Source organism: Manacus candei, unplaced genomic scaffold, assembly GCF_025592945.1.
Source record: "Manacus candei isolate 608988 ecotype Guabito, Panama unplaced genomic scaffold, ASM2559294v1 h1tg000048l, whole genome shotgun sequence".
In the NCBI taxonomy this organism is placed as follows: domain Eukaryota; kingdom Metazoa; phylum Chordata; class Aves; order Passeriformes; family Pipridae; genus Manacus; species Manacus candei.
Window position 1 is genome coordinate 14,191,189 of NW_026138096.1, and position 26,505 is coordinate 14,217,693.

Consider the following 26,505-nt stretch of genomic DNA (forward strand, 5'->3'; position numbering starts at 1 on the left):
ATTGCTTCTTTAGATGGCATTTGAATTTCATCCTCATTAGCACTGAGCTGTGGTGCTCAGTAATCCAAGTTCAGGAAATGGGAGATGCTTCTCATTTTGATCAAGTGCCAAAAAAGCATCTGTTGAAAAATACCTTTCTCTGGTGCGAAAATGAAGGCACTGGAAATTTTTTAAGAGCAGTGCTCATATTTTATTAATTTTAGGGGGTTGTATTAAATTCATTATTCACCATAAGTACATTTCCTTCTCCATTATTTTTGCACCCTGCCAGGGGATTTGCAGGATTGAGTTGGACACTCTAAACTTTCAGAGCTTGTTGATAAACACTATAAATTCCTCCCTCTCTAAACTCAGTGTTTGTTCCCTCCCTGGCTTTTTAGAGCAGTTCCCTCAGTTCTTTCCCTGCTCTCATCTTGTTTTCTTGACCTTCTGATGCTCATTTGTGTTTGTTCACAAGATATTTACCCTGAGTAGAAGATGATCTTGGAAATCCTCAGCACTGGACTGTGGGGAAGCTTTAAATTGGTTTTATCAATTTTTAACAGCAATAAATATTTGCATAATGCCAACATTTACACAGTCCAAGTGTCTGCACAGGCTGAACTCCTCGTAGCCTGAGAGCCCCCCAGGGCTCTCTCGTCCTGCACATTAAGCTTTTTTATATTAAACAGGGTTAAAAATATCTTTGCTGGTTTATATTTGTGAGATGAGACTGTGTCAATGTGCTGCTGCTTCAAAAATATGCAACAAAAGAACGTGGAGAAAACAAATCCAGAAGCAAATCCAGAGAATTATCCTGAATCAGATAAACTCCAGAGCTGATTTAGATGAACTCTACGCAGCATCTGTGAACTCTGCTGGGTTTGTTGGTGACTTTACTCCCTGTCAAACATTTACCAGAGCTGCTTTTGCACCTTTATTTTCACTTTGCACTGGTTTGGGGGGGGGTGTTTTCCTCTTCAAACCCGGCTGTTGTTGTGCAAGACCTTTGGCCGAGGCCCGGGAGCTCCCGGTGGCTCTGCTCAGGTGCCAGGGGGATGGTCCTGGTGGCCTCCCCGTGAGCTCTTGTTCCCTCAGGAGATGGCAGCAGCTCCCCTTCCTCTCCTTGCAGGTCAGTGTGGCACTTGAGCACCCAGATCTGAGTGTAGGGGTGAGTTGGGATGGAAGGGTCTGATCCCTCTCTCAAAGCAGGTCCGGCTTCAGAGCCCTTTGCTCAAGATTTTGCCCAGTCAGGGTGGGAATTCCTGTTTAGGATGGAGATCTTGTTGATCCTGTGGGTCAGTGGTCCAGTGCTGAGCCATCCTCATGTTAAAAAATGATAATAAATAATAAATCTAATACTAATGTCTAATCAGAATCTTCTTTATAGTGTGTTGCCTGATCCTGTGAACCTCTGGTGGCATCTCCTTCTCTAATCTCTCCTGAGGTAGTTGAGGGCAGCAATTAGATCTCACCCTTCTTCAGCCCTCGCCCCTCCAGGCTAAACAAGCCTCCCTCCTTTTTGCCCAGAGAAGCTGTGGCTGTCCCTGGATCCCTGGAAGTGTCCAAGGCCAGGCTGGAAAGGGCTTGGAGCAACCTGGGCTAGTGGAAGGTGTCCCTGCCCATGGCAGGGGGGTGGAATGAGATGGGCTTTGAGGTCCCTTCCAAGCCAACCCAATCTGTGATTCCATGGATTCTTCCACCTCTCCTCCTACATCACGTGGTTGTCCCTCCTCTGATCCCTTCAATTCTTTGCCAAAAATGATAACCCACCTTGCTGCCTTGGGCACACCTGTCCAGCCCTGGGAACAACAGCACAAGGACGTGGAGCTGCTGGAGAGAGTCCAGAGGAGGCCCCGGAGCTGCTGCCAGGGCTGGAGCCCCTCTGCTCTGGAGCCAGGCTGGGAGAGCTGGGGGGGTTCCCCTGGAGAAGAGAAGGCTCCAGGGAGAGCTGAGAGCCCCTGGCAGGGCCTAAAGGGGCTCCAGGAGAGCTGGAGAGGGACTGGGGACAAGGCATGGAGGGACAGGACAAGGGGAATGGCTTCCCAGTGCCAGAGGGCAGGGATAGATGGGATATTGGAAGGAATTCCTGGCTGTGAGGGTGGGGAGGCCCTGGCACAGGTTGCCCAGAGAAGCTGCCCCTGGATCCCTGGAAATGTCCAGCCTGGCCTTGGAGCAACCTGGTCTAGTGGAAGGTGTCCCTGCCATGGCAGAGATGGAATGAGATCATCTTGAAAATTCCTTCCAACTCAACCCATTCCATGGTTCCATGATGAGAGCAGTCCTATAAGAACTGAGAAGGTTTTTGGGGCAAACCCCCTGATCCAGAGGGCCCTGCCCCTGGCCAGGGTTCCCTGTGCTGGTGCTGCAGCAGCTGGGTCTGTCTGTATGAGGGGAGATGGTTTCAAGGAATTTTGTGCTTTGGGCTGTTGCCAGCTCTGTAATGAATCTTTCTTCTGTTTTTTTTTTTTTTTTTAATAAGTGTCATTCCAATGGCTTTATTTCCTTAAAAGTCCGTGTTTGGGAGTCATCTTGCTTCATTTCAGACAATAAATTTGAGATGTCTCCTTATTTCCCCTTTTTATTTTTCACCCTTGATTTATTGTTGGCCTCTTGTAACATCTATTTTTGGTTTATTTTTACTCTTGCAGTTCCCAGTATAGGTGAGGAGCATGGACTGGTTTTTAATAAGAGAGAAATGGTGTCATTTTGTGCACAGGTGTGTCCAGATGGATCAGAGCATTTAAAAATTAGGATAACTGGTTTGCACTGGATTTTGATAGATTGCATATCTGATTTTTTTCAGTACCACCCTCATGCTTTGACTCCCGTGCTCTATATTTTCTGCCTTCCCTTTTGTGATTCCCACTTTTTCCTGTTTTCTTCTCAGCAGAGCTTCTCATGCCTTTGATCTCTGACAGGTTGTGTCTCAGGAGGAAATGAGGAATCCACCAGCACTGTGATACCCACAGAGCAAATCCAGGGACAATAATAGAGGAGTGGCCTTTTGTTTTAAATAATTCTCATTTTTCTGGGGTGTAGGGGAGAAGTTGGGTCTCCTGGACCTAATTGTGGCCTTCCAGTACCTGCAGGGAGCCTCCAAGAAAGCTGGAGAGGGACTATTTACAAGAGCATGGAATGACAGGAGAAGGGGGAATGGCTTCACATGGACAGAGAGAGTAGGTTTATATTGGATATTGGGAAGAAATTCCTGGCTGTGAGGGTGGGGAGGCCCTGGCACAGGTTGCCCAGAGAAGCTGTGGCTGCCCCTGGATCCCTGGAAGTGTCCAAGGCCAGGTTGGACAGGGCTTGGAGCAAGCTGGGCTGGTGGAAGGTGTCCCTGCCCATGGCAGAGAGATGGAACTGGATGATCCTTAAAGTCCCTTCCAGCCCAAACCATTCCATGAATCCACGATCCTGTGACATTGTTTTCACCGTGCCACTGACTCCACACATCCAGCTGACAGAAAAAGAGGAGTAATTCCAGTGGGAAGCAGGGGTTTTGCCTTTCCTGGCTGTCACTGGGCAGCCGTGCTGAGTAGGAGTGTTTGTTTGCTTTGGAGTAGCAGCGGTTGCGAAATGTTTTGAAACCTTATGAGAGGAAATAAAAGCGGCGTGTTGTGAAACAGCCTAATCCTGGCCAGAGCAGAGCTGCTCAGGGAGTCTGGAGCAGAGTTTAAAGGAAGTTTTGCATAATCCTGTATCATTCTGAGTCTGCCTGTTGGATTCTTTGTGGTGGCAGAAAGTGTAAATTGTGTTTGTGCTGGTTTGTGCTGTGCTGATTTATTCATGGTTTTTGGAGGTTTGGCCTTTCAAGGATCTGATCCTTATCTTTGTGTTGTGTTCTCTCCAGTGGCTTTCACTGAAAGGAGTTACAAAGCCCCATCCCTGGAAGTTTTCAAGGTCAGGAGCAACCTGGTCTGGTGGAAGGTGTCCCTGTTTTGTTTGGGACAAGATGGTCTTTAAGGTCCATCTTTCCAACCCAAACCCTTCTGAGATTCCGTGATTAATTTTTCTCGGGTTGTTTTCAACTTGTGTAGGTGGGATAATGTCCCTTTAGTTATTTACACATAAGGAAAGGGTGGAAATAAGGGTGCAGTTGGGAGATGTGCTGAGAACATCAGCCATGGAGGTACCTGTGTTCTTGCCAAACAAATCCCAAAATTGAGATTTCCACTAGAAAACAAGTAATTGTCCTGTGATAGTGCTTTATTAGGAAAGATTATTGAGGGGGATTTTTGTCTTCTCTCTCTACTTTTCTTCTTTACTGCTGTTATTCCCCCTCTCCAGGGCCTTCCAGTTATTTTGCCCTGTAATATCAGAGATAAGTGCTGAAGAAGAAACCAGAACAAAGGAGTTTTTTTCTTGTCCCTGAGCTGCAGTTTTCCTTATCCTGAATTACATTCAGAATGTCTATTTTCCTGTGGAGCAGAAGCACCATCCTGCAGTTCCCATTACAAAGGAATATTATGAACCCAACAAGAAGTTGATTAGGCTTTTTTTTTTTGCTCTTTAGTGTTGATGGAGATGATCTTTTGGGAGAGAGAAACTTCAGATCAGAAGTTTTAAATTTGGGAATGAAACAGGCACCTCTTCCAGGAATTGATTTTGCATTTTAATCCCATATCCTTGAGATTTGAAAGGGGGGGAGGGTTGGAAACTTCCCTTCCCCTCAAGGAAATGTTTATTGAGCAAAGGTGCTGGAGTTGTTTTGCCAAAACATGGGATCAGGTTGCAGTGATTTTATGGCCTGTTGGTAAAATGAAGGATATCTTTGTGTCCACAACAAGGCTGGTTGTGCAGTTTGCAGGGTGACCACGCCATAGTTAACACTTAATCTGGGATTTTTTGGGTGCAAACAGCCCGAAATCTGTAGCAAAAAGGATCACTGGGTGTCTGGGCTGTTCACTGAGCACAACACTGTTTAATTCAGGTCACCAAAAAGTGCTTTCCAGGCGGTATGAGCGGATACTGGGAATAATTGGGTGCTTTCCTTGGGTAGAGAAACTCATTTACAGTTCCTGGGGAACTGCCTTCCACCACATTTGCTCTCTATTTTGAATAGATGTGAAAAGAGGAGAAGTGAGTCCTTTTCAAGGGGGAAAAATTCTTTTCATTGTCGCTTTTTGGTGGGTGGTGGCCTTGGATACTCAGAAGTCCAGAGCACAGGACCAGGCTTGGCTGCTTTCCTGGGAGAGTGGCTGGAGCTTCCTCCTTTTCCCTGCCTGACACGCTCCTCTCTGGCACTTGGGAGCCTCCCCTTGTCACAAAGCTTCAACTTTTCCTTTGGAAAGATGGATCTGTACAGGAAAACAACAGCTGACTGTGGGTAGGGGGTGGTTGACGTTGTGCTGTGCTTTTAAAAACTTCCAAAACCTCCCAATTTACACCTGCTCTGATGTCCTTCGTGTGAGGGAAGAATTAACTTCATTTGGTTGTTGTCAGGCTTCTGTAAAATGAAAAATAAACATTCCCTGCTCAGTGCAATAGGTAAAGAGGTAGTAATTGTTTTTTTTTTTTTCAAAACTCATTTAATCTCCTGCTCTGCATTATTTTTACTCCAGTTATTTTGGCAATAATATAAAACCATACTGTGTCCAGGCTGGAATACTGTAAATAATCTTGCCCACCATCCTCAGTTCTCTCTGCCGACCCTGGAAAACTAAAATCTTGATTAATTGAAAATGTAGAAGGATCTTGCAGAGCCTGGAAGGGTGAGAGAAACAGCCAGACGTGTCCAGAAGTGTGAAGCAAGAGGAATGAAATGGGAGTCAGGAGTGTGAGAGGCTGACAGAAAAAACCAAAAATGTGGATGTGATGGGTTGGGTGGAGCTTTGTAAAAGAAGGGGTGGCAGGAAGATGTGGTGTGGTTGACAACCCTGAGGGATGGAGTGGCATCCAGAGGGAAGTGGACAGGCTGGAGAGGTAGGACTGTGTGGGAACCTCATGGGGTTCAGCAGGGCCAAGTGCATTGGACTGGGGCAATCTCAGTATCCCAACAGGCTGGGAGATGGAGGGATGGAGAGCAGCCCTGGGAGAAGGACTTGGGGGTGTTGGTGGGGGAGAGGCTGGAGATGCCCCATCCCAGCCCCCCCTGTGCCCTGGGCAGCAGGACAGGGGGGGATTGTGCCCCTCTGCCCCTCTCTGAGGTGAGACCCCCCTGCAGAGCTGCTCCAGCCCTGGGAACAACAGCACAAGGACGTGGAGCTGCTGGAGAGAGTCCAGAGGAGGCCCCGGAGCTGCTGCCAGGGCTGGAGCCCCTCTGCTCTGGAGCCAGGCTGGGAGAGCTGGGGGGGTTCCCCTGGAGAAGAGAAGGCTCCAGGGAGAGCTGAGATCCCCTGGCAGGGCCTAAAGGGGCTCCAGGAGAGCTGGAGAGGGACTGGGGACAAGGCATGGAGGGACAGGACACAGGGAATGGCTTCCCAGTGCCAGAGGGCAGGGCTAGATGGGATATTGGGAAGGAATTCCTGGCTGGGAGGGTGTTGAGGCCCTGTCCCAGGTTGGGCAGAGAAGCTGTGGCTGCCCCTGGATCCCTGGAAGTGTCCAAGGCCAGGTTGGACTGGACTTGAAGCAACCTGGGCTATTGGAAGGTGTCCCTGCCCATGGCAGGGGGTTGAACTGGATGGTCTTTAAGGTCCTTTCCAGTCCAAACCATTCCATGATTCCGTGGCTGATTGTCTGTGTTTCTCCTGGAAAAGGAGCCCAAGAGGCAGCAAGTGTGAAACGAGTAAAATAATCCTTTCTCTGCTGTTGCAGAGGTAAATTTTTGACCTCCCTGCTGCAGGTTTTCCAGCTGAAAAGGGTACCCATGGTTGAGAAAGGAATTGGATGGAAGCAGGGATGGATGGTTTATTTAACTGTGCTGACCTGGGTGTGTTCTCCAGGTCAAAGCACCTGAACTGGGTTTCTGGAAACTGGAAAACACATCACCAAAATGCTCTGTATTGCTTTGCCACAGCCTTTCCTAAGAATTTGCTGTAGCTCAGACCCAGGAGGGACACTCTGGGCACAGCAGACCTTTAGTTTGGCTTGGTAGTACAGATTTTACTCTTTTGGGACACACTGGTTTCTGTTTCCAAACATGCCTCTTTGTTTATGAGTGGGTCCTGCTTAAATCATGGCAGAATAACAAGGCAGGAAAAGCCTTTTGACAGGAATAACTGGAATTCTTGACATCTTCAAGCTCACTCAGGTTAAATACTTTAAATACATTTATTTATGATTCCACAAAGTCAGTATACTTCAAATAATGCAAGTACATTGAATTTAAATTGTTTTATTCATACCGATGCACCGTTGTTGCTTTGCTCCCTTTTTTATTGCTTTTAACAGTGTTTGATTTTCTTTTTCCTTTCCAGTGGTCTCATTGTCCCTGAGAAGGACAGCAATGAAACAGTCCCTGAAGTTGTAGCTACTTCTGGATATGCTCTCCTACATTTCTTCAGTGATGCTGCCTATAACCTCACGGGCTTCAACATCACCTACAAGTGAGTGGCACCACCCCAAAGCCAGGCTGCAGGGGGAGCAAAAGGAGAATTTTCCCTCTTTTCTCACCTTTTTCCTGGAAATCATCACTTGCCCTGAAGTGTGTAATTATGAGCAGACACTTGAAATTAGATTTTTCTCTTTTATTACACCCTTTGTGACAGTCAGTGACTGGGATGTGCTCGACGTTGGCAGCTGTGGGGGTGAATGTTTGCCCCCAAAGGCATCCTGTTATTTATTTTATGTTATTAAATGGGTTTGATCCTGTTTAATCAACCAGGATTGATGTGTTTTGTGCATGCCTGTGTGTTCTGCAGAGGGAATTCTGCACAAACACACTTTTCCATCAGCATGGTTTCACTTGGAACACTGGGCTGTACCTGCTCTTGAAGATCCTCATCCTTGGGATGCTCTTTTTTATTCAATTTTTGGATTAAATCCCTCAATTCGTCTTCTTTTTAGTCTGGAATGGTTTTATGTTCTAACATTCATACTTTATATATATTATATATTTATATAATATATAAATATAATATAATTTATATAATATACAAATACATAGTATATTACCTATATAAATGAATATTATTCATATTTATACATTATATTTATAAAATATACAAATATTATATAATCCATATAATATGTAAATATATAATATATAAAGATTGTATAATTTATATAATATATAAGTACATAATATATAAATATTATATAATTAACATAAAATAAAAAATATAATATATAAATATTATATAATTAACATAAAATAAAAATATATAATGTATAAATATTTTATAATTTATATAATATACAAATATATAATATATAAATATTTTATAATTCATATAACACAAATTATACAATATATATTATACTTATACAATATTAAATATATAATTCATATAATATATAATTATATAATATATAATTATTATATAATTCATAAAATATAAAAATATAATATATAACTATTATACAATTTATATAATATATAAACATATAATATAGAAATATTATATGATTTATATAATATATACAAAGATGTACTTTATTATATATACTATAAATATATTACAGGTGGGTGCTTTCTGTTCATTGACATCTTTAGTCCTTGCTGATGAGCTTTTGTAAAAGTAATGTTGGGGTTCTGCCTAATTCATCAACTGCTTTTAGAAAGGTCTTAATTTGAAGTCAGTGATCTCAGTGTGGTCACACTCAGAGATGAAATTTTTTGCTTCTGTGGGGATCACAAGCTTTGAATTTTTTTGCTCCTACAAATGCAAATGATGTTTGTGCCACACTGGGAGGTTTAATTTGGGGGTAACATACAGAAGTTCTCACCTTTTTTAAAAAAAAATCAGCTGCAAAAGCTTTGGTCACGAGTGACTGTTTTGCAAAAATTGAGTTTTTCTCGAAATGAGAAGCTTGTTTTTTTAACACCTGTCCTGGTGCTTTTATCCTTAGTAAGCACATAAGTATGTGCTTGATGATCCACATAAAATCAGATTATTTGAGAAACCAGGGACATCCAAGCACCCCTTGAAAGCTCCAGAAAAAACGAGAAGCCTTCACAAAGGTACTTGAAGCAGAGGAGCTGAAGGAGCAGCGTTTTCCAAGCCTGGCTTATCCTGTAAACCAGGACTCCATCTACTGCCAGCTTTTGGATTTGCACCATTGCACTGAAATACTGTCTTCAAGGATAATATTCCTTTCATTCTTCACTTTCTTGATCATTTTAAACAATTTTTCAGTGCTGATTTTTAGCTTTCCTCGTATTTTTGCAGTGAGTAGATTAAAGGGTGTATTTGTTTCTTTTAACAGTCCTCACAGTTACTACTGGGTGTAGGTACTCAGCAAACACTGTGAAATTATTATAAATTATTATGGTCTTGGACCAGTGACAGAGAGAATAATGGGCAGTAATCCCCAGTTATGAATTATACTGGTTGATACACCAGCAAAAACGGGAGCCTTGGAGGTGAATGTGGCCTCTAAATTTGGATCTTCACCAGGGGTGCCTCTGGTTTTGCCTCAGCTACTCTGCAGATGTTATAAAATCAGAAAGGATTCGAACCAGGCACATCTTTGGCTTGGGATTCATCTCCAGCTTGTTCCCTTGGTGAGCAGATCCCAGAATAGCACCTGATTGTGAGCACTTTGAGGCTAAATTGCACAGACACCACAACAGCCTCGTGTGCTGATTAAGTTCCTCTCTTGCTGTTGGGCGTTTTGGGGCGCTTCATTTGCATTAAAAGTGGCTAAAAATCATATTGATCATTTTTTCAGGGGAGCTGAGACTTTTAACTCCTGAGGGGAGGGAGCAAATCCCTGCAGGCCCATCCCAGCAGGGTCTTGGTTTGGGGTGGAACAAACTGTGTTAACATTATTCAGTATCCCTATAGTTAATAAATCTTGGGAATGCTCTTCCTTCCTTACCAATTCTTTTCCCTGCTGTTCCCAGTTTCAATATGTGTCCCAACAACTGCTCTGGCCGGGGGGAGTGCAAACTCAACAGCAGCACCAAGGCCCTGGAATGTGACTGTGCCAAATACTGGAAGGGGGAAGCCTGTGACATTCCCTACTGCACCGAGGACTGTGGGGCTCCTGAGAGGGGCCACTGCAACAGCAATGACTCCAAGGCCTGTGTGTGCTCCCCAGGCTGGCAAGGTGAGTGTCCTGGGGCTTGGAGGGAAGTTTTGGGATGCATTTTCCATGTGGGGCACTGGCAGATTCATTGGGAGTATGTGGGAATATTCCCAGTGACAAGTGTTAGCGTTTCGACCGGGAACGGGGTATCTGCTTTTTAGTATTAAAAGATAACATTCCATTTGGAAGGTTGGAGCTGCTGGAGAGAGTCCAGAGGAGGCCCTGGAGATGCTGCCTGGGCTGGAGCCCCTCTACTCTGGAGCCAGGCTGGGAGAGCTGGGAGGGTTCCCCTGGAGAAGAGAAGGCTCCAGGGAGAGCTGAGAGCCCCTGGCAGGGCCTGAAGGGGCTCCAGGAGAGCTGGAGAGGGACTGGGGACAAGGGATGGAGAGACAGGCCAAGGGGGAATGGCTTCCCAGTGCCAGAGGGCAGGGTTAGATGGGATATTGGGAAGGAATTGTTGGCTACAGGAGTCCCCAGGACAGGCTACCAAAGCCAAGTCCTGCCAGGCAACTGCCTTCACATCCTGACTCCAGAGAGAAGATTCACCTCAGGATAAAGTCTTTAAACTGCCAGAGAGCAGGGATAGGTGGGATTTTGGGAAGGAATTGTTGGCTGGGAGGGTGGGGAGGCCCTGTCCCAGGTTGGGCAGAGAAACTGTGACTGCCTCTGGATCCCTGGAAGTGTCCAAGGCCAGGTTGGAAAGGGCTTGGAGCAACCTGGTCTAGTGGAAGGTGTCCCTGCCCATGGCAGGGGGTGGAACAAGATGATCATTATTATCCCTCCCAACCCAAACCATTTTGGGATTGTGTGATTTTTAACAAAATGCTTTTAAAGGCAACTTTGCCCCCATGCTCAGCAGGACCAGCCTGTGGTTTGTAGGCATCAGGTAACAACTTTAAACCTCCTTCCTGTGCACCTAAAGCAAATTTGAGCCATAGTTCAGCTGTTTGAACACACAACATTCCTCATTCTCATGTCCAGCTGAGCTGAGCAGCCCCAGTTTTGGCAGGGATTTGGGCTGAACACACATTTTTCCTTTGCATTGACATCCTGACATGTAAAAACTAGTCTAACCTTAAATGCAACCACCTACAGCCCTGGCAGGAGGTTGAACTCGAGCTGAAACACAGGCTTTGGAGGAAAAAAAAAAACAAAAAACTTCATTTTTAAACCTTCTTTTGCCAGGTCCTGGCTGTTCAATTCCTGTTCCTGCAAACCAGTCCTTTTGGACCCGGGAGGAATATTCTCTTCCCAAACTTCCCAGAGCATCCCACAAAACTGTCATCCATGACAACAAGATGTGGATTGTTGGGGGCTATGTCTTCAATCACTCTGACTCTCAGAAGGTTTTAGCGTGAGTATAAACCCAGATAATAAAATCTAAAAGGAGAGGAGCTCAGATTTGGGAGTTATTTTTAGGAGTTTGTGCTTTGCTTTGGCTCCATCTCCAGGGGAAACCAGCCTGGATAAAAAACTCCAGGCTCACGTTTTGAGACGTGGGGAAACGCTGCCAAGGGGGTGCTAATTTGGGAGAAGAAAAAGTGGAAGGTTCCTGATGTTCAGTGAGCTTTTGAATCATCTGTGTCTGACAGCTTTGAAATATTCACTCTGCGTTTCTGGGCCACCTCCTGAATTATATCTCGGATTAAAGGAGGGTTTTGCTTCCAAATTTTTAACCTTTGTGTTTTATTTGTGTGACTTCAGAGGCTTTGGCTCCTTAATTAACACCTCCTGATCACTGTGGATGGTTTTCCATAATGGGTGGGATACAAACAGGGAATGGCATTTAGGATGAGGAAGTTTAAGCAGCAACTGGAGGAGATTTAACAGTAACTAAAACATCAAGTCATAATTGGGAAATCCCTCATAAAACCCATCAATTTTTCAGGCTTCTGCTCAAGCTTGATGGTATTGGGGCAGAACTAGGCAAAAGCTGGATTTTTTTTTTTCCAGGCATGGCTTTGTACCTCCCTTTGTACCTAAATGGGAGCTGTGTGTTCTGCACTCACATCCAGAGATAATAGTTCTTGTAGGGGAAATTAAAGAGGAGCTGAAAACACACATTTTTTTAATGGGATGCCCTATGGCTTTGTTGAACACTTTCTCTTGGATGATTTTATCTCACAAGGCTCTAAGCCTGACAGATACAGTGCATTATTTTAAATAAAGAGCCACAGGCCATTTTCAGGGCTGGGGGTTTGTGTTATTTCAAGCTTGAATGGCAAAAACATAATTAAAAAGTACTTTTTGAGCACTCACAGGGTTTTTTTTATTAAGTAGTTGGAACTTACCTGAGTCAGTGTGAAGTTTTTATACTTTTTTGAGGGATGATGTGGTGTTGGTTGCCACAGGTTAATAGACAGTTCATTAACTCTTGGATTTGCATTGGAAAGGACACAGGGTAAAGCAAATCAATATGTGAATGTTGAGTAACAGAGCAGGCTGGACTGGGTTTTTTAATCCATAAGTAGCTTGTGGAAGCTTTGTGCATGCTGAAATCAAGGCAGGATTTATTATTTTAGTAAATAATAACTTATATCATGATATTGTTTTGGTAAATAATTCCCCCCAAATCTTGAAAAGGACAAGCCATGACTTCCCCAGCTTTAATACCTATTCCTTGGAGGTTAATTCAGTTTTTATTACCCAGGTATGATCTTATTTCTGAGGAGTGGCTTCCCCTGAACAACTCTGTGAACTCGGTGGAGATGAGATATGGTCATTCCTTGGCATTACACGAGGTAAGTTCAGAGTTCCAAACTCACTTCCCAGCTGATTTCCCCCTTCTTCCCCCTGGCTTCCCACCCCTTATCCCAGATCAGTCTTGTGTGGGAGAAGCATTTCTCCTTCCAAGGCTTGTCCATGGTTAGCCCAGGCTGTGTGCTCGTGCTCCAGAGAATCCTTGAGCTGCTGTCCTGGGAAGTCTGTGGTGCCTTTGCTTGTGTGTTCCTTGTTTGCCCTTTTTCCAGGGATTTTAGGGCTGTCTGAGGTCAGTGAGTCCATTATTTCCTCCTCTTTGCTGTCTGTGCTGGCAAGACACGCCTGAGGCAGAGTTTGCTGGAGTTCAGCTGCTTCTCAGCTGCCTTTTGTGTGGATCCCATAAATATTTTTATGAACTCTGTTGTCCAAGGCACCAGAGTAGAGCTGGGGAATCAGGGATTTTTGGAACTTGCTCTGCTCCTGCAGGAAAACTGTGGATCTGCTCTTCCAGCATCCACAGCAAGTGGATTTGATGCTTTTACCTGCCTTTCTCCCCTGTGTGCCTTGGTGTGGGGGAGAGCAGGATGGCAAAGGCTTTGGAAGGGAAATGAGCTGATCCTTTCCTGACCTTTGGTTTTTTGGAATGTTAATTAGCTCATCACGGTGCAAGGCTACACAAAGCTTAATTATAAACACTCAAAAACTCCCCCCCAGCAGCGTTCACAAACAGAGCACTTGAACAACCTGAAGGGATGGGAATTCATCCTGGAATCACAGGATGGTTTGGATTGGAAGGGGCCTTAAGGATCATCCAGTCCCACCCCCAGCCACGGGCAGGGACACCTTCCACTAGCCCAGGTTGCTCCAACCTGGCCTTGGACACTTCCAGAGATGGGGCAGCCACAGCTTCTCTGGGCAACCTGTGCCAGGGCCTACCCACCCTCATAGGGAAAAATTCCTTCCCAATATCCCATCTAACCCTGCCCTCTGGCAGTGGGAAGCCATTCCCTTGTTCTGTCCCTCCATGCCTTATCCAAAGTCCCTCTCCAGGAGATTTCATCAAGTCTTTTTGGTTACTTCAGACCAGCAATTCATTCCGTACCTATTTCCTAAATCCCTTGGCCTTCTTCCACGTGTGCCTTTTTTTCAGGATAACATCTACATGTATGGAGGGAAGATTGATGCCACGGGGAACGTGAGCAGCCAGCTGTGGGTGTTCCACATCTCCAACCAGAGCTGGGCCCAGGTGGCTCCCAAGGCCAAGGAGCAATACGCCGTGGTGGGACACTCGGCACACATCGTCACCCTGCGGGACAACAGCACCGTCATGCTGGTCATCTTTGGCCACTGCCCCCTCTATGGCTACATCAGCAACGTGCAGGAGTACAACCTGGGTGAGTGGGGCCCTCCCTGCCTCAGCTTTGCCTTGGTTTGGCAGTTCTTGAGCTTTTAATATTTGTCGAAACGAGCGGCCTCCGACTTCACCAAGAACCTCCTGCAGCACTACAGGCTGGGGACAGAGGGGCTGGAGAGCAGCCAGGCAGGAAGGGAGCTGGGAGTGGGGGTGGACAGGGAGCTGAACAGGAGCCAGAGTGTGCCCAGGGGGACAAGAAGGCCAATGGATCCTGGCCTGGATCAGGAACAAGGTGGCCAACAGATCCAAGAAATGATTCTTCCCCTGGACTCAGCACTGGTGAGGCCACCCCTGGAGTGCTGTGTCCAGTTCTGGGCCCTCAGCTCAGGAAGGACATGGAGGGGCTGGAGCAGGTCCAGAGGAGAGCAACGAGGCTGGGGAAGGGACTGGAGCACAAGTGCTGTGAGGAGAGGCTGAGGGAGCTGGGGGGGCTCAGCCTGGAGAAGAAGAGGCTCAGGGGAGACCTCCTCACTCTCTGCAACTCCCTGACAGGAGGGGGGAGCCAGCTGGGGGTTGGGCTCTTTTCCCAGGCAACCATCAGCAAGACAAGAGGGCTGGGTCTTGAGCTGTGCCAGGGGAGGTTTAGGTTGGAGATTAGAAAGAATTTCTTTGCAGAGAGGGTGCTCAGCCATTGGAATGGGCTGCCCAGGGAAGGGGTGGATTCTCCGTCCCTGGAGGTGTTTAAGGACAGACTGGATGTGGCATCAGTGCCATGGGCTGGGAACCACAGCGGGGTTGGATCAAGGGTTGGACTTGATGATCTTGGAGGTCCCTTCCAGCCCAGCTGATCCTATGATTCTATGATTCACACCCTGGGGTAGCTCCTGAAAGCAAAAAAAAATCTGTAGTGGAGAAACAGAGCAGGAGAACTGGGGGAAAAACTGAATTTTCCTCTTTCCCTCTGGTAAAACAAACACTTCTGAAAGTTATCTTTTTAATCAGATTTTTTTCCGTAAGAATTTTTTTCATTCAGACCAAACATCTGCTTAACCTGACCCCCATGTCCCCTAAGCATGTCCCCATATCCCTGGGAATAGAAATGATGATTTTAAGATTCTGAGGGTGATTTTAAGATCCAGAGATTCCTAGTGAAGCACAGGAAGCTCTCCAGGTGAACTGAATTCCCTCCTAACTCTGAAATGGAGTCGCATCCCTGGCTCCACGGACCAGGTGGGGATCATGGTTAAGCACAGGAAGCTCACAGCAGGAATGTGCTGGTTATTCTCAAAAATAGTGGCTCTGTCTGCACTTGGAACCTGTTATCCTTGTCTTCCAGTCATCCTGATCCAGGGAATCTGCTGGAGCTGCTTCTCTGGTGTCCACATGAGGGAGTTTTCTTCCTCTTGGAGAGATCCAGGGAGAACCAGGACGTGTGGGGCAGTGGTTTTTTTTTCCCACACTGTCCAATTCCTTTGTTTTTTATGTGCCAGCTCTGCCCTGGAGTTGGGAAGCCTGTGCAGGGTTTCATTCTGCACTTACTATGGAGATTTGCTGTGTAATTTGGCATTTTTATTCCAGTTGCTGTTACATTATGTCTAAAGTGCTTCAGACCAATGTTATTTTAGTGAGTGAGATACAGGACCATTAATCACATATTAGTTTTTAACTGCCCTGTTCTTCACAGTCAGACTTGGCTTCAAGTGCTGTCTGGCTTTATATATATATATTTATACATACATAAAAAGTAAAAGTGCTCTTGGGTCCCATTCCAAACCAGGTCCCAGTGCTGGCATTTTCATGTCACTGGAATGCAATCTATTATTTCTCTATTTTTTATCTCTCATTTACTTAGATTGCCTGCAAAAACGTAATAAATGACCGTGAAAAAGCTGCTTCTGCTCTAATTAAAAATACTTTACAGTCCTTCTCGACAACAAACTCCTTGAAGGAGGATATTTTTGGCTGTGAGGTGACAGAGACAGTGTGTGGATCTGAGTCAGGGGAATCCCAATTTGTGTTGCTGATGAGTTATTAATGGAGAGCAATTGATTGTGTTTTATCCCCCTGTTTTTTTCAGTGACAAATACCTGGAACATTTTACAGACCAGTGGAGCTTTGGTGCAGGGGGGGTATGGCCACAGCAGCGTTTATGATCCCAACACCAGATCCATTTACATCCATGGAGGTTACAAAGCCTTCAGTGCCAACAAGTACAGGCTGGCAGATGATCTGTACAAATATGAAGTCGATTCCCGGATGTGGTAAGTGGGTTTTCCTTCTTTTTCCTGTTTTCCCACCCCATATTTTTGTCTCTGGTGAACAAGAGGGTGGAGGATTTGAGAAGGGTACAGTGGTTTATGTCTGCCTGCCTTCAGGAGAGATGCTGTTCTCTTGGATCTCTTATTTTTATATCCCTTTATGAATGGAGAATCATATAATCACATCTAATCAAGGCTGTGAACGAGCCAAGCAATCCATTTTAATCTGTTGTTCCATTCAAGCTGAAAAGAGAAATATTTGATGGTTTTTTCCTTGCCAGCCTGTGCATATGAGTGCAGTTACTGCAGTCAAGTGAGGGATAATTCACTCTGCAGTTAAGACTGTAAAAGAATTTCTATTACAACCCCATTTTCTTCTGGCTCTGTAACTCCTCGAAACGCTCATTTCTTAAGCTGAAAATCTTCTGTGATTTGTTTCTGCCCAAAGGTGAGTTTTATTAAAAAGCTGTAGCCTCACTTCACGACTTGGAGCTGAAATACATTCTCCTTAGTTCTGTGGTGATTTTCTTCAAGTTCTTTCTAAAAGCTCCTGACAAAAAGGAGACTGTCTTTTGAGTTAAGACATGGAAATTTGAGTCACCCTATCTCTTTTTTTTTTTGAGGGTTAAAATACTCAGTGTTTCTGCAACAACTCTCTGTGAGTCTGTGCTGATGAGAGAAATAACGAGGGACTAATTTCCAACCTCTTCCTTCCTGCTCCCTTGTGCACAGAGTGTAACCACACTTCCTCTGTGGGTTCATTTGATCCTCCACTTCAGCCAGTTCAGCAAATCTGGCTGAACAGGCACAAAAATGTCACAGATGTGACAATGTTCTTCCAAACTGCTGCAGCACCAACTTCCTCCTGTCACATCGGCTCTGCCAGCCCGGGGAGCCCTGGGGAACAAACCCTGCAGGGAGAGGGTGGGACTGGCTGTTCCTCTCTAGCTCTGCTTTTTTTTTGCTGTCATTGACTCCCTTATTTTATTCTTCAGTGATTTAGGCCCTCTCTTCCTTGTTAAATCTCATGAGGTTCCCATGGGTTCTCTTCTCTACCTTGTCCAAGTCCCTCTGGATGGTTTGTCACCCACGTGCTCAGCTTGGTATCCCTTGGTGAAGGGACCTTAAACACCAGCAGGTTCCACTCCCTGCCATGGGCAGGAACACCTTCCACTAGAACAGGTTGCTCCAACCTGGCCTTGGACACTTCCAGGGATCCAGGGGCAGCCACAGCTTCTCTGCCCAACCCGGGCCAGGGCCTCCCCACCCTCACAGCCAGGAATTCCTTCCCAATATCCCATCTATCCCTGCCCTCTGGCACTGGGAAGCCATTCCCTGTGTTCTGTCCCTCCATGCCTTGTCCCCAGTCCCCTCTCCAGCTCTCCTGGAGCCCCTTTAGGCCCTGCCAGGGGCTCTCAGCTCTCCCTGGAGCCTTCTCTTCTCCAGGGGAACCCCCCCAGCTCTCCCAGCCTGGCTCCAGAGCAGAGGGGCTCCAGCCCTGGCAGCAGCTCTGGGGCCTCCTCTGGACTCTCTCCAGCAGCTCCCCGTCCTTGTGCTGTTGTTCCCAGGGCTGGAGGCAGAGGCAGGGGGGTCTCATGAGACCAGAGGAAAGGGGCAGAATCCCCTCCCTGAATCCAAACCCTCTCAGAACAGCAGGGAAATTCTCCAAAGGATGACCCTTTGTGTTCAGTGCCATCGCTCCCCTGGTTAAGGCTGAGATCAGTGCCCAGTTTGATCAGTGCTCTCCATGATTTAGTCACAGAGGAGCCCTTGATTTGGGCAGGTATTAACCTGCAGGGCTCCATTTTTGGGAGCTGCACAGGTTTCCTTGAAACAGGATTGTTAGTTTTGAGCAGCAGCTGCTGCCCAGTGTGAAGGAATCCTTTGGGCTGCTATAAAAGCAGAGTTACTCTAAAATATTGGAGTCCTCCCAGGCTGTCTATGCTCAAAAGCCCCGTTAGAGTGAAAAGTTGAGAATCCCTGGGGAGGGAATTGATGACACGAAGATCCATAGCTTTGGAAAGAGGCTCTCATAGATATATTTCTCCTCTAAACTGGCAAAGCAGATGGGAAGATGAGAATGAAGTTACAGAAGGGATGGGAGAGTGTGGAAAGGAAGTTGTTAAACACCTCATTAGGAAAAGCAGTTAAACACTTTATCCCCCCGTTCCCTGCACTTCTCCAGCTTGGGTTTATGGATTGGTTTGTCTGTGCCAGGTGCTGTTCAGCCTGGTGTGCTGGTTTAAAGGTAAACCAGCAGGGGAAATGAACCCAACTCAAAAGAGAGATTATAAGTCAGAATAACAATTTAAGGAAATAATACAATAAATACGATTATACAGACAAACAGTTGGTTTTAACCCACAAAACCCAAATGTATAACCCAGCACCCTGGGGCATGAACAGAGTGGTGTTCCTTGGGCCCCCTGAGTCCAAAGTAAAAGGAGAGGGGAAAAACCTGTTGGTGAGAGTGGTGGTGCAGTCTGGTTGAGAGTGGTGGTCTCAGTCTGGTTGAGAGTGGTGGTCTGCGGTCCTCTGGATCCCACAAGTGGTTAAAAAAGTCCCAAGACTCCAAGATGATATATCCTCAGGTTCAGGCAGGAATGCCCAGTGCCTCCCTTAGGGCGGGGAGTTCCACAATGGATGTGAGGACAGGAACATCCTCCTGTCTCAGTTCCACACTGGGTGTGAGGACAGGAACATCCTCCTGTCTCACAGTTCCACACTGGCTGTGAGGACAGGAACATCCTCCTGTCTCACAGTTCCACACTGGGTGTGAGGACAGGAGCACCCTCCTGTCTCACAGGCCTCTGAACACCCAGTTTACAGCCTGAGGGGTCAGGGCTGCTCTGGGCAGAGGGTGTAAATGGCCTATTGAGAACAGTTTCTGGGCAATGGCATGGAAGGCTCTAGAACACACAGGTTTGGGTTACACCCCTCCAGTGATGAACTGGGCCCAGCTGTTCTAACTAGGACACCTGGTTAATGGCTGTGTTTTTACTCCCAAAGGACCATCCTGAAGGACAGCCGCTTTTACCGCTACCTGCACACGGCCGTGGTGGTGAGCGGGACCATGCTGGTGTTTGGAGGGAACACCCACAACGACACCTCCATGAGCCACGGGGCCAAGTGCTTCTCCTCGGATTTCATGGCCTATGACATCGGTGAGTTCTCCCAGAAATCCCAAGGAAGGCCCAAATTCTTGGCTATCCCGAGGGAGCCGCCGATTTCCGTGCTGGGTGTGCTGTCCCGAGCGCTGCCGGGCAGAGGGATGTGGGATCAGGAGAAGGAGGCTCCTCAGGTTGCTCCAGAATTCCAAGGAGATGAGGTGGTGCTGTGATTTCCAGCAGCAGTTTATGCACAACCTTGGGCATGAAAAATTAGGGTTTTGTTATAGAATCGTAAAAATCAAGGGATCATTAAGGTTGGAAAACACCCTTAAGATCATCAGGTCCAACCATCAACCCAGCACCACCCTCTTCACCACTAAACCATGTCCCCAAGTGCCACATCCACGTTTTTTTGAACACTTCCAGGCATGGTGACTCCACTTCTTCCTTGGGCAGCTTGTTCCAGTGCTTTGCAACCCTTTCCTTGAAAAAATGCACCCTAAAATCCAATCTAAACCTCCCCTGGCACAACTTGAGGCTGTTCCCGGTCCTGCTGTCTCAGCCATAAGTTCTCCTGATGTTTTGAGAGTTGTTTTGTTATTTGATAAAAAAAGGCAGGTTTTTAGGAGAGGTCCAAGCACTGGAAGCTGCTGAAACTCAGCCTGTGCAGTGCACACTCTGGTTTTTATTGCTTTATTCAGCAATAAAGCAGAGTAGTAGGTTGGCTTTGCTGAATTTGAGTAGCCAGGAGAGGGCAGCATTTATTTGTGAATTTGGAGTCCAGAGACAGTGAACTTGAGGAGAAGAAAAGGAGAGATGGAATTATCTGAAAGAAGAGATGGAATTATCTAAAAGGAGGTGCATTCACACCAGACAACTCACAGTGGGGAAAAACACCATTCTCTGTTCTATCACATCTGTCTGCTGCTCTCAGAATTCCCTGAATTTGGGTTCTCATGATGAATTCCCTGAACTAATCATGCAAATCTGAAATCTTGCAGTGTGTCCACTGAGATCTCCCTCCTGGTTTGGGAGAGGAAAACACAGCTGAACCAATTACTTGGATCATCAGGGTTTGACATCCTTGTGCCATCTTTCCCCTTCGTTACAGGGATCAGTCCCTTCTACTTCCTGTGATTTCCAGTCATATTCCTGTGGAATTTTTGTAGCTGGCTTTATTTTGATGTGGTTTTTTTTTTTTTTTAACTTGAGGAATTAAAATGAGATATTGCACCAGGTTGGATGGGGCTTGGAGCAACCTGGGATAGTGGAAGGTGTCCCTGCCCATGGCAGGGAGTGGAACAAGATGATCTTTGAGGTCCCTTCCAACCCAAACCATTCCATGGTTCTGTGACAGTCATCAACAGTTTAATTTTTTTAAACTTTGACTGCAACAGTGATTGATTTTCCTTGCTGCATTCTGCTGTCTGCCCTGACCTGTTGAACTATCTGTTACATTTAAAGCCCAATTTGCATTAATTTGACAAAATGTGCCAACAATGATGTTCATTTTGACTCATTTTAGTCACCAGGCAGGTTCCTGGTATGAAATTTCCTTACATGAAATAAGGGGTGCAGTTAATTTTCAGTTTTACCCTGAGATTTAGAGCTTGCATTGATTTAGTTTCACCTGATGGGCTGAGACGTGTTTTGGTGTTCTTGGATCCCCTCATTCTTTAGGGAAGAGACTCTCAGCCCAAAAAGAGCAGCTTTTTTTCTGATAACAGACCACTTTCTCTGTTCTCCTCATGGCAGGACCCCTTGTGCCTGATTTTCCTTCTCCCATTTGCCTGGGAGCAGTGCCAGGAATCCCTCAGGGGGTTGGCTGAGCATTGGTGTCACAGCAGAAACACCTCCTTGGTGGTTCTTCCTGCAGGATCTCTGCAGTAATTAATTATCTTGTTCACATTCATGTTGGTCTCCATGGAAATAAGTCCATATAAACCCCCTGTTATCTGTCCCTTGATATTCCCAAGGCACAGGTTACCCAGAGAGAACCAAGCAAGGTCAGTTTTCTCCAAGAGGCTTTAATAATTGTCTTTATTCCCCACTTTTAGGATAATCTGTCTGGCTGGTTTGCTCATCTTTTACATCTTGTTGATTAATGGTCCTGATTGATTAGTGATTAGGTTAATTAGTGATCATACTGATGGTTAGAAGACTGGAGAACACTGGAATTAAACCCAGTCTAAACCAAAGGCTTCAAACCCAGCTCTTCTCAACCTTTGCCATTAAAACTCATTTTGGAATTAACTAATTTTATTGACATCAGCAGATTTTTCCTGGTTTTCCATCCTCAAATTTCCAAGTAAGGAGAGCACATGCACTGAGTGTTCTGAGGACAGAAAATCTCTTTTTTTGGGAGAAGGGAATACCAACAGGTGTCAGAAATGTGTGCTGGGCTTTAGCAACTGGGGAGATCTGAGAATTCATTGATGCTTCTCATCCTTTATCCTCCACTTGACCAGGTTGGGGTGTATTCAATCCAAACTGTCCAGGTAATGCCTGGTTTGGGAAGATTTCAGGATAACAATCCAGCTCTCTGTGTGCTTGTGCAATTCCTGGTGAATCTCACTGTATTTTCCCTTTTGGAAAATGGCAAATTAACTCTTCCTGTCCCCAAAATTGGTCTTTTTGGCCTTTGGCAAAGAATATCTTGCTCTGCAACAGCTTTAAGTGGAAAAAATGCCTCATTTAATCCTCTCTTATTCATGTAAAGCTCTACTTGTACAAAGATCTTTTCTTGCCACGGAAGGAAAATTAAAACTCTTCTATTTACCCCATCAAAAATTCAGATTTAGATCACAAACATAGGAAGAGGCTGCCTGTTTTCACAGCAGATGTGTTCTGTTTGAACAGTACATTTAATAAATCCTGGGCATTGTTAAGTCTTAGGCTTGGCTTAACTCCTAAGTCAGGAAGGAGAAGATTCTTTTGTAGTCTCAGAATTACTCGTTTTTTCCAATACTTAATCTTGAGTTAAAGATGGGAAAGAAGCTTAGAAAGCAAAACATTCCAGGCCTTCTGTTAATCTAGAAAAATATGTTTCTTGGCCTCACATGACACGCAACTTGATGGCTAAAAAACTGCAAATTGCTGTCCAATTTTGCTGAAGTCTCCTGCTAAAAAATTGGAATGGTGCATTCTTGGCTTGGGAATGATGCTGGGATAGGTTAAATTCTTTGGAAATCGAGCAGATGACATGTAAAAATAAACTTTAAAGTCACACTTCATCGAAGGATTAAATCCAACAGGGCACTTTGTCTTTCATTTCTCAGCACTTTTGGACAAAATTGCCGTGGATCTGTTGTTTTATCCAACAGTTCTCCGATTTAATTAGGTAAAAAATGAATAAGTTTGTTCTTCTTTGCCCTCATGGACTGGTTTGATTTGTGGGCTTTTTTTTTTTTCCTCCCAGAGGTTCAGTCCATGGCACAACAGTTTTATCTTGTACTAAAGAATCTTGGAGTATTTGAGGGCTCTGTGGATCTTTACAGCAGATTGACTTTTCTCTCCTAATTGCATAAATTGCATCCAAGTGCCTCTGGGACGTTGGTCCCCAAGGTGATCCCATTCCCTTTGTGGAGTCGAAGTGACATGAATTGGACTGACTTTCCCTGCCTTTGTTCCTTTGCTCAGTGGGTTGGATGTTTCTTAGCTTGTTTTTCCTTTTTTTTTTTTTTTTTTATGCACTGCCCAAAGGAAAAAAATTACCTGAGAAACCGAGTAAAAAAAAAAATGAGGTAGAACTTACAAATGTTATGCTAATAGAAAAAAAAGATGGAATAATCTCACGTTGTGTTAGAAGAAGAAAAACAGCCACGAATCCCTAAGCTGTGATGAGTGAGAAATGTTTTTAAAAGCATGGATATCTGCCCTCTAGGAATATAATTGCAATGGAAATAAAAAGTGAGATAAGCCTCTGTTCTCAGTGATGCTGGTTCGGGGCAAAACTGCAAATAATTCACGTGTAAACAGATAAAAACTGAACTTGTTACACGGGGAAAAATTCCACTGGTAAAGGAGGGAAGCAGCTTCCTCTTGTCCTGTTCCCTGGGATAAGAGACCAGGAAAAAGAGGCCAAGCCCCTCTTGGCTCCCCCCTCCTGTCAGGGAGTTGCAGAGCCAGAAGGTCCCCCCTGAGCCTCCTTTTCTCCAGGCTGAGCCCCCCCAGCTCCCTCAGCTGCTCCTGCTGCTCCAGCCCCTTCCCCAGCTCCATTCCTTTCCCTGGACACGCTCCAGCCCCTCAGTGTCTTTGTTGGAAGATCCCAGGTACTTTGGGGATTTTCCAGGAAGGACTGTGCTGTGTAATTGTCCTGTTCATTATCCTGAGAATGTTTCTGAAATGAATGTTTCCCATCCCAGCGTGCGATCGATGGTCGGTCCTTCCCCGCCCGGGGCTCCACCACGACGTGAACAGGTTTGGACACTCGGCTGTGCTGTACAACAGGTAAGGACAGAGACATTCCACACCTCCATAAACACCCCCCACGGGGAGGGCAGTGGTGCTGAGACCAGAGGGGTGAGGATCTGGCAGAAACAGCCTTGTCCAGAGAAGCTGTGGCTGCCCCTGGATCCCTGGAAGTGTCCAAGGCCAGGTTGGATGGGGCTTGGAGCAAGCTGGGCTAGTGGAAGGTGTCCCTGCCCATGGCAGAGGGTGGGTCTGGAGGGTCTTTGAGCTCCCTTCCAACCCAAACCACCCTGTGATTCTCTGAACCTCTGAAAGTTCTCAGCTCTTCCCTTTTGTAGTGTCTTCGGTGTCCCCCCGTGCCCATCAGCCCTTCACGGGACTGAACTGCCTCAACTCACTAAACTGTCTCAGCTCACTTCCTTCTTTCAATATCTTGATTTTTCTTCATACTTCTCTTCCTTTTTCCTACTTTTATGTATATTCCTATTTCCTCTTTATTTCTGTTTCTTCCTTATTTCATAATTGCTCCTTCCAATTCATTTCACGTTTCTTACTTAGGAGCTGTCAGTGCATCTTTCTCCAAACCTTCCTTTGCCTCGTGGTATCTCAGTTTGTCCATGTTTCAGTTTACACACCTTTATCCTGTGGGGCTCTTCTTTCCCAGCCATGTGATGTCCAATATTTAGGGAAAATCCTAGGTGAGATTCCAGCTGTTAAGCTTTACCCACTGCAGTGATATCCCTGCTTTCAGGTGAACAGCTATTGCTCTATTTATGCCTGTGGAACCAAACAACTGTGAGAAATTTTATTTCATAGGAGTCCTAAAATAGGATAAAAGTCATATTCAAAAATACTCATTATTGAACCAAAACTTGCCTTGATCCTTCTCCACTGTCTTTTTTACCTGTGCCTACAAACTTGATTCACAGGGAATTTTTGAGTGACATTTTTATGTAACTAATAAAACTTGATGTTTTACCTGAGAGAATTGTGGTCCTAAAGAAGGTTTAAAAACCTCACCCCTTCTCCTACAAAGTATTCTGTTATTTTGGGGTTAGTTTGGTGTTTTTTTTTCAGCTGACACAATGACTCTGCTCAGTTGGTACCAGCCATGAAAACTGGTTTTGTGCCAGCGGAGCAGCCACAGCGAAGCACCAAAAGGTTTTGTCCCAGTTCCTGAACTCTGCTTTAATGCTGTGATACCATCTCCCAGATTTTTAGCCTTCCTCCCTCTCTTGCCACTGCAAATTACAGGAAAGATCCCAAATTTTGGGTCTCATCGGGTCGGTCAGGTGCCTCCCAGAGTTTTGGCTGGAGGGGAAGGTCAGTCCATGACCTTGGATGGGTTTGAGTCTGTTGAGATTCTGTGGCTTCTCTGAAACAGTGAAATTGGGCTGACCTTTTCTTTAGTGCCTCCCTTAACCAAGAGCTGTTTATTTGGATTTATGCACTCTGGGGTGTAATAAAACACCTCCCTCAGACCTTAAATCCCGTTTACCCGGAGCCGGCGCGCGAGCCGCGAAAACACCCGCGAGTCCTTCTCTCTCCTCTTCCATGTTCTCCAGCACCATGTACGTCTTTGGAGGCTTCAACAGCCTCCTGCTGAGTGACATCCTGAAGTTCACCCCCGAGAGATGTGAGGCTTTTGCCAACGAGTCGTCCTGCCTGCGGGCAGGGCCCGGGGTCAGGTGTGTGTGGGCTCCCAACCCTCCCCGCTGCGTCCCCTGGGAAAACGCCACCCTGGAGCAGCAGCAGAAGGTCTTTGAAGACTGTCCTCCCAAGCCAGGTATGTGCCACATTCCTTCCATCCCCCTTTCCCAGGTGTCTGGAGGGTCTTTTTCCCCTTTTTCCCCTGCCATGTTGTTGGTTGTGTGCCATTATGAGGTCGAGTTGTGGTTGTGCTTCCGTATGTGCCCGGCAGTCCTTCCTCTGACCAGGTGTCCTGGAGGTGTTCCATGTCTTATTCCTGAAGCTGTTCATGAAATCTTTTTCCTGTCTTGCTGCTTGGACTTTTTCCATCATCAGCCAGGAATCAGGCCTGGACTATCACTGTAGATATTTGCTCCAAGAATTGACCTTTGGAGAACCAGCAATTCCCTGATCAGCCCCACGGGGCAGGGAAGGGGGTCTGGATCTGGTGGAGTTATCCTGTGCTCTTCAAGAGAGGAAGCAGGAATAACTTGAGGAGCAACTTTAGGAAAAATTACTTTATTTTTTGGCAGGGAGGTTGAAACCAAATGATCTTTAAAGTCCCTTCCAACCCAAACCCTTCTGGGATTCTGTGTATAGGAACAAAAGGAATGAATGTTTTCAGGTCTGATTCCTGTGTTTTCCCTCAGGATAACTCATTGAATTCATTGAATTATCCAGCCCTTGATTCTGTAAGAGATTGTCATCCTTTAATTATTTAATAGAAACTGATGTGAGGGGACATTGCTTTGCTGGGCTCTCAATGTACAATAGATTTTCACGAACCACAGGCAAGAAATGATTGGAAAGATGAGTGAAAAGTTCAAGCTTGGCATGGAAATGCTCTGTTTGAAGGCCAGGCTTGCAGGAA

General features: G+C 45.8%; 1 protein-coding gene across 2 annotated transcripts in view; it reads left to right on the top strand.

The window, feature by feature from the left end:
* The window catches only part of ATRN (attractin), a 165,046-nt gene that overhangs the window by 44,793 nt on the left and 93,748 nt on the right, over positions 1 to 26,505 (top strand). For both annotated transcript variants that reach the window (XR_007906419.1, XM_051798158.1), the window contains exons 4-12: positions 7,338 to 7,466; positions 9,929 to 10,134; positions 11,299 to 11,467; positions 12,764 to 12,854; positions 13,964 to 14,207; positions 16,245 to 16,428; positions 19,435 to 19,589; positions 23,900 to 23,984; positions 25,511 to 25,731. Coding sequence is in view for 1 of the 2 variants with exons in the window: in XM_051798158.1 (XP_051654118.1) it covers positions 7,338 to 7,466; positions 9,929 to 10,134; positions 11,299 to 11,467; positions 12,764 to 12,854; positions 13,964 to 14,207; positions 16,245 to 16,428; positions 19,435 to 19,589; positions 23,900 to 23,984; positions 25,511 to 25,731 (1,484 nt within the window). In the remaining variant the exon portion in view is untranslated. The remainder of the gene's footprint in view (positions 1 to 7,337; positions 7,467 to 9,928; positions 10,135 to 11,298; positions 11,468 to 12,763; positions 12,855 to 13,963; positions 14,208 to 16,244; positions 16,429 to 19,434; positions 19,590 to 23,899; positions 23,985 to 25,510; positions 25,732 to 26,505) is intronic.